Source organism: Micromys minutus (genome assembly GCF_963924665.1).
Source record: "Micromys minutus genome assembly, chromosome: 22".
Lineage (NCBI taxonomy): Eukaryota > Metazoa > Chordata > Mammalia > Rodentia > Muridae > Micromys > Micromys minutus.
Window position 1 is genome coordinate 7,356,539 of NC_137957.1, and position 7,269 is coordinate 7,363,807.

General features: G+C 52.0%; 1 protein-coding gene across 2 annotated transcripts; it reads right to left on the reverse strand.

Moving 5' to 3' along the window:
• Positions 1 to 659: 659 nt before the first annotated feature.
• Positions 660 to 7,269, reverse strand: STAC3 (SH3 and cysteine rich domain 3). 2 transcript variants are annotated; one of them, XM_080935034.1, is made up of 12 exons: positions 7,073 to 7,269; positions 6,277 to 6,343; positions 5,778 to 6,042; positions 5,450 to 5,547; positions 5,185 to 5,257; positions 4,128 to 4,225; positions 2,091 to 2,157; positions 1,856 to 1,908; positions 1,635 to 1,720; positions 1,447 to 1,498; positions 1,211 to 1,348; positions 660 to 1,067 (listed from the first exon to the last, which is right to left on the reverse strand). In XM_080935034.1, the coding sequence occupies exons 2-12, from the start codon at positions 6,340 to 6,342 to the stop codon at positions 969 to 971; spliced, it is 1,095 nt and encodes a 364-aa protein (XP_080791160.1). In that variant the 5' UTR covers position 6,343; positions 7,073 to 7,269; the 3' UTR covers positions 660 to 968. The 2 variants fall into 2 exon arrangements, with proteins under 2 accessions (XP_080791160.1, XP_080791161.1); XM_080935035.1 differs by lacking the exon at positions 6,277 to 6,343.

Sequence of the window (7,269 nt, forward strand, 5' to 3'; positions counted from 1 at the left end):
GCCCTGACCAGGGCCGGAACATTTGCATATTTGCATATGCAAATAATAACATTTGCATACGACGCGCCGCAGGGGGGGTCTCCGCTAGAACCGGTTAGCTGTCTGCCAGCCGTCCTCTCAGTACCTGTCGGAAAAGGGCTGGGGCAGGGGCCGTGCGGGAGGGGTTAGGCCCCCCGGCCTCGCTAGCTCCATTCCCTGAGGACTAGAGGAAGTGTTGCCATGGAGACGGCACGCACCCCACCCCCCTCCCAGACCTAGGGTCTCAGGCTTGGTGTCTTCAGTTCTTTCCCCTTAGCCACCCCTCCAGCCCCTCCCCATCCCTCTCTCCAACTGAGATCTTGCATCGCCCCCTGGTGGCCAAGCTGGGCTCTGAGCCAGGTTCCGAACTGCATGGGCTAAATGGGCATGATCCAGCGGAGGTACCTACTCTGCTGTTCTCCCAACCACAGGGCACTAGGCTGAGACTCCAGCGCTGCTTTTTCTTCACTTCCGGCAGAAGTCTAGCCTAGCGAGCGCAAGTCTGACTGCTCACACCAGCCTTGGGGTTCCAAAACCTGACAGTTTGGGGGAGCAGCCAGGGAACACTCCATTCTCCTTGCCTCCGCAGGCCTTCTCTTCGTCCGCAGTTTAAAACAAAACAAAACGAACTTTCCTAACTTTTGTCAAAACTTTAATAAATTCGAAACATTTGACAGTTCTGCCCCTCCTTATGGAGATGCTTCCCCATCCCCCATCCCCAAGCGCTTGAAGGTTGTATGGGCCTTGTCGGTGCAGGCTGCCAGGTATCCAAAGCCCTAGGCAGGGGAGAGAGGTGGGAGCCAGACCCTCCCCGAAAATGTCATTATGCTCTGGCAGGCCTTTCCGACCCTCTTCATCCAGTACTCTCCTAGCCCCTTCCTTCCTCGGCTCGCACTGGGCCCCGCCCAGAATGAGGCGTGGGTGTCTCCCGCCAGCAGGCGCCAGTACACCTAAATCTCCTCCAGGAAGTCGGTGGGAAACAGCCCCACCTTGCGGCCGGTGTAGACCTTGACGTAGCCACCAACTTCCTCTCCTTTCTGCACTACGATCTAGGGGTTGAAAGGGTTGAGGAATAGAAAAACTGAGGACGCTGGGGAGGGTCGTTCACACTCCTGGGTTAGGCTCTCCCTCCGACGTGTGTGGATGGAGAGGTGTGACCAGGCCTGGGATTAGGTTAAGGTACTCGAGTTACCTGGTCCTTCTTGAGCGTGATCTGCCCAATCTCGCGGTTCCCCACGAAGGATCTGGTCACGCGGTGCACACGCTCTCCAGCTCGGACCCGAATGATGAAGTTTGGGGGGAAGAAGCCCACCTTCTCTCCGATTTTCCCCTAGAGAAGGCAGTGGGCAGGCTGAAGTGCTCAGGTTCTACACTACCCATCTCCCATGTCATGTCTTCCCGGCCACCTTGGCGGTGGCCATGTCTTACCCGCCACCATTCCTCATTGGAGTCATCAATGACTGTGATCTTCTCCCCAGGCCTGGACAGGAAGGAGGTCTTCTCTATAAGTTACACTCACATGCCCGCGCCTGCCTGTGCTGCAGGGTACCCGCCCTTCTTCCTTTCCCATTCCCATCGGTGCCCCACACTCCCGCCTCCCTTGGAGGCCTTCTCACGGGAAATCCAGATCGTCCTTCTCCAGGGCTTTGAACCGATAGAGAGCCACGAAGTAATGAGACTGCTGGAAACCAGGCTGCTTGTGCTGAGGGTGCAAGAGGAAGACAAGTTACCGGACTCCGTATCGTTTTGTGTGTCTGTTTCAGTATGGAGGGGGTGGTGGGGAGTGACGGGAAGAGCTGCCGGTGATGTCACACCTTGACTGGGAGGAAAGACTTACTTTGTCATCAGGTGTTTTCTTCTCAGACTTCTTGTCCTTTTCTGTATTGTTTCCTTGGATGGGAAATACGGACAAATTGCTTCTGCCTCTAGGAGGGCATCCATGACTCCCCCCACTTCTGTGGTGAGACTTTGCTCACCCTGGGTTCAGCCGTTCTCTCTCCACCTGCTACATAGCAGCCAAACCCTTGACCTCATCCATCCCATCTCCATAGATACACATGGGTGACACTCACCATCCTGTGATTTGCCCTCCTCTGGCCTGGCTGACTCTGGCTCCTCCTCCATCATGGCTGCCAGAGGCTAGAGAGGGACACCAGAGTTAGAGACAGACTGTCTCAGGATCCTGCGTTTTCTCTGCCTCTCCAGGCAGGCCAGAGAGCAGTAAAGCAATCGTACTTATTCTCTGGGAGGATACTTGGAGGAAGTGTCTGGTCCAAGCACCAGAAGAAAGTCAGAGATTTCTTCTGAAATATGCTGCCAGGTAGGTCACCCATACTGTCTGTGCTGAGTAGAGCTAATGGCAGGGAGTTTATTACCTTACACGATTTCAAAACTCTCTCATGGAGTCTGTATTGTCTGTGGTTATTTGTCTTGCTTTACTGTCCTGAGCTTTACACGTTGAGCAAATGGGGTCCCTTTAAAAATCTAAGAACAGCAAACATGCGCTTTCTGGCTTTTCTTCCCCGGCAATCTTTAGTCCCTTCTAATCACCCCTATGTGCTAGACTTCAGGCCCTTCATTATATCTGGAGTAAAAATACTCCAGTGCGTAAGAAAAGGTCTGTGTAGGGGGAGGGGGGCGGGAAGCATAGTTTTCTCTTTTTCCTCTTCTCTTGGTTGTTTGGAGACAACCCAGCTGTCCTCTCTTTACCTGGCCAGAACTAACCTGGGATCTTTCTTTATTCCTTTCTCTTTTCTTTTTAAAGATTTATATATTTATTTCATGTATGAGTACACTGTTGCTGTCTTCAGACACACCAGAAGAGGGCATCCAATTTCATTACAGATAGTTGTGAGCCACCATGTGGTTGCTGGGAATTGAACTCAGGCCCTCTGGAAGAGCAGTCAGTGCTCTAACCACTGAGCCATCTCTCCAGCCTCCTGTCCTTGGATTTCTGACCCCCTGGCCTCCAGCTCCACAGTGCTGGGACAATAAGTATACCTCACCTTACCTATTTGGCAATGCCCTTTCGCATCTCCCTGTTGAGAACAGGATCTAAGAATATGGGTGCTTTTCCTGAGACAGCCTTGCCGTGCATAGTTCACTGACTGAAATTTGCTATCTGCACCCAGGCTGTACATCAACTACTTTGAGATCTCTATCTTTGTTTCTGGGCAGTTTTTTTTTTCCATCCAAGAAAAATAAAATTTTCTCCTATGAGGTTACAGGCACCCTGTGCTGGATAGCAAGGCCCTCAGAGCAGATGGAAAGGGGTGTGGGTCAGAGGTATGGTTCCCTCAGTAGAAGGCTTGCCCAGAATGCACGATGCCCTGGTTCTCATCCCCACCGTCGCACAAAGCAGTGTGGTGATAAGTGACGGTAACTCTAGCACCTGGGGAATGAAGGCAAGAGGGCCAGCGCACGGCGATGAGTGTTTGCTGTCCCCGAAGATTGTTTTCACTTTACATGTGCGTGTGTGCTTTGCCTGCATGGCGTCTGCATGCCAGGTGCATGCCAGGTGCATGCCAGGTGCATGCCAGGTGCCCACAGAGACCCCGGGACTGGAACTGAGTTAACTAATGCCTTTCCTATTAGTTCAAAAGGTTGTCCAGGGAGAAATTAATTGCTTGCCCAGGCAAACACATTTCTGCCATTACCAACCTGGAAAGTCTATTGTAAAAGACAAGGAAGTTGCCCTTGACCAGTGGCTTTGTACCTCAGTTTCACCTACAAGATGCACACTCACACCAGAAGTTCTTCATGGACACCTGCTGGCTCTACAATTTTCTCCTTACTTGGAATGACAAATTCTCTCCTCCAAATGTAAAAGCACAGACCTAGCCCATTGTGCAGCAGTGCTGGGGTCTGGACGCAGCCTGCTGTGGCAATCTCTCAGTTTTAGAAGGGAGCAGATGAAGTGTCTCTGTGGCAGGAGCCAGTTTGTTTTTCAGGACTGGGTTTTAAACCAGGATGCCTCACACATGCACCCGAGGCAAGTACTCCACCACTGAACTACACTGTCAGCCCCGTGGCAGGAATTCTCACACAGAGGTTCCTGAGGGAGAAATGACCTGACCCACGGGGCCTCTGTGGGGACACGCAGTGCTTACATTCTTCTTATCCGCCTGCCCCTTCTTCCGTTCCTTGTTGGCCATGATCACCCCGACTCGCAGGGTTTCGAATACGGGGTCATTGCGATTGGCAGCAGCTGGTGAGATGGGAGGAAGAAGAAGACATTACTGGGAAGGAAGAGGAGGGTTTGGAGGAGAGACCCCTCAGAGGGGCATCTGGATTTGGCTGATGCCCACAGGGCTTGTTGGGGATTAGAGATGGAGGGAAGAGGGAAGGGCCGGCAATGTAGCACCTAGGTCACCAGTCTGTAAGGGCTCTAAACCGCTACTGGGAATGCCTTGTGATGGGACCCTTTCCAGGCAGAGTACTAGACAGTGTTGGAAAGACTGAGTTGGTAAGTTTACTGGGAGTTGGGGCATGCTTGGGGTCACTACTGTCCTGCCTGTTAAGTGGCACGTGTGCAAGCTGGGGTGTTACCGCCGGCACGTTCTTCTGTACCCACGCTCTTCACAGAATCCAGCTTCTCTGCCAAACAAATCTGGGTGTTTTCAGCCTCTGTGCACACCAAGTGTCCAAAAGAAACAGGGGCTCTGCACACAGGCCCCTGCCACTGTGTTTCCTCTTTTGAGACAGTCTTGCTATGTTGCCTGGCTACATATGGAAGCCAGAGCGAGCTGCCTGCCTCTGCCTTGTGAGCACTAGATTCAAGGCCCGAAACACCAATGCAATACCCTTTTAGGGGATGCCATATTAGGAGCTTGTGCGAGGGGATATCCGTAAGTTCACGAGCAGGCCCGGAATTCGGCATCACTCTGTAACAGGGTAGAAACAGTCTAAATCCTTGTTCCTGCTTAAAAGCGGTTTAAAGGGCACAGTCTAAAGTTTCGTCCTTGTCTCTGCGTCTAACTGGCTCACTCATGTCTCTCTCAGCCACAAACCAAGGGACTCACCATTGCACCAGAAATAGCTGTACAAAGGCTACACCGAGGGAGAGCCATGGAAAGAGAATGATTCTGTTTCAGAATTTATTTCCCTAAGGGGTGCTATGACTCCACCTCGGAGGCCTGCTCCCTCCCTCAGGTCCTGTACACTTACAGAGATCTTTGACACAAGCGCACTGCTGGTTGCTGTAGAGTGGGGAGCTATAGGCCCGACGGAAACCAGGGGGCTGTAGGACGGGATGGGGAGAGCGTTAGAGGAAGCAAGGCAGGGTCTAGAATCCCCCCACCCACAAGTGCATGCTCAGCCCTTAGAGGAAGAGAAAGCAGATTCACGGGTTGGCTTCAGGGGCCGGCAAGAAGTACTTGACGGCCTGTTCCTCCCCTTCCACGTTCTCGCTCCCCAGAACCTCAGTACTCACTATCTTGCCGAAGCACCTCTGCATCTCCACGTAGGACTGACAATGTTCATGGATGTTGGTTTTGCAGTTCTTACAGCGGAGTCCAAACTTGTTATTGACTTTAGGGGGAGAACATTTGAGTGAGGTTCTGGATGCCCTCTTTCCTTTGTACCCCGTGGCTTCTTCAGCTCTGATCTGCCTGCCCTCTTCTGGGACCCTACACTGTCAACCTCAGTATTCTCATAGGGTGGATCTTGCCACAGTTTGTCTACACAGACACATCTCTCCTAGGTCCTGTCCCTCTCCCATGACCCTTCCATCCTACTCTCTGCTCCCCTTCGAGACTCACGCACAATCATCCGGGCACAGACATCACAGAACTTGGGCTTCTTGAAGAAATGTTCTTTGAACTTGTGGGGCTTGTCATTGACAAGCTTAGGAGGTTCTGGGGGTGGTTCCTCCTCTTCCTCTTCCTCTTCTTCTTCCTCATAGATATAGTAGATTGGCCCGCCCCCAGCCCCCACTGCCTCTCCATTGGCCTGGGGCTCTGGGGGAGGCTCCATCTCTGTTGTCTCTGGAGAGCCCTTCTTGAATAACTGCTTCAGTCGCTGTAGCTGAGGGAGGGGTGAAGGAAGCCCAATGTTGAATGACAGTCACGTTCTTCTTCAATCAATGTCCCTGGGATGTCCCTGGGATGTCCCTGGGATTAGGGTACTGGGTGTTGCAGGTGTTGGCTACCCCAGTAGCAGACAAGTCACACACAAGTGATATCAACTCAAGCAGATGCTGTGATGGCTTCCCAGACCTTTGGACCCCCTCCCCACCAGAGGACACAGGTCTAAACTCACCCCACTTTGCGGAGTCTCTCCTGGAAAGGGGGTCTGAGGGGACTCCACCACCTCTTTTTCTGTCATCCTACAAGAGGTTGGACCCCACTATGAGATCTAATCTCTGACTGCTGTTCTTCTATCCCAGCCTTCTTGCTGCACACAGTAGGTGGCCCAGTTCCTTAAATTGATACTTTCCACATCAAGGAACAGTCCATGAGTTGACAAACCCAATATGCTACTCAAGGCCATTGGCTTCTAGGTTCTTCCTTCCTAATGCTGTTACCCTTTAATACAGTTCCTTAGGCGGTGGTGACCCATACAATTATGTCATTGCTACTCCCAACTATAATTTTGCTATGTATTTATCATGAATTGTGATGTAAATATCTGACGTGCAGGATGTTTGATATGTGGCCAACAGGCTGAGAACGGCTGTCCTGATCGATAATACACATCTTCTAATGGCTTCAGATTTAACCTGGTTAACAGGATTAACCCATCTGCATGTATGAAGGTGTGTCCTGAGATCTGCCCTTCCCTACCTCTCTTTTGAGCCTTGGGGGCCTTGTGTCTAGTTCTTTCCTGGCCTGTCTTAGGCCTCAGCTATTTTAGGTTTTCAGAGTAACATGAGAGCCTTCTCTTCCCTTCCTTCTCCATTCCCTGGACCCCACCACCGGCACCCCCTCCTTTAATCTTGGCTCATCCTGAACTAGGACAATTTCACTTCAAAAACCCAAACTACTCACAGTGAGGACAGAGGAGCCCAACAGACTCAAGGCAGGAGAAATGAGAGGATAATATAGAGACAACTTACTTTGGAGACTCCCTAAATCAGCTCACTGTAGACAGGGCATCCCCAAGACCTCGATTGTGCTGCTGGGGCAGGCCAGCCCTCTTTCTTCACGGTAAGCCCCCTCTGGGACCTTCTGGGCCCACACCACCTACCCAGACAGTATTGGCAGGCCTTGGAGCCTCCCACCGGGGTGGCAGAGCTGAAGTGACAGGGCTGGA

What these genes read in the sequence shown, in the direction of transcription:
- STAC3 (XM_080935034.1), bottom strand. Translation starts at nt 6,342, where the DNA reads ATGACAGAAAAAGAGGTGGTGGAGTCCCCTCAGACCCCCTTTCCAGGA. An exon ending in GGAGGGCAAATCACAGGATG is followed by an intron (nt 1,909 to 2,090) that starts GTGAGTGTCACC and finishes TTCCCATCCAAG; the next exon opens with GAAACAATACAGAAAAGGAC. An exon ending in AGAAAACACCTGATGACAAA is followed by an intron (nt 1,721 to 1,855) that starts GTAAGTCTTTCC and finishes TTGCACCCTCAG; the next exon opens with CACAAGCAGCCTGGTTTCCA.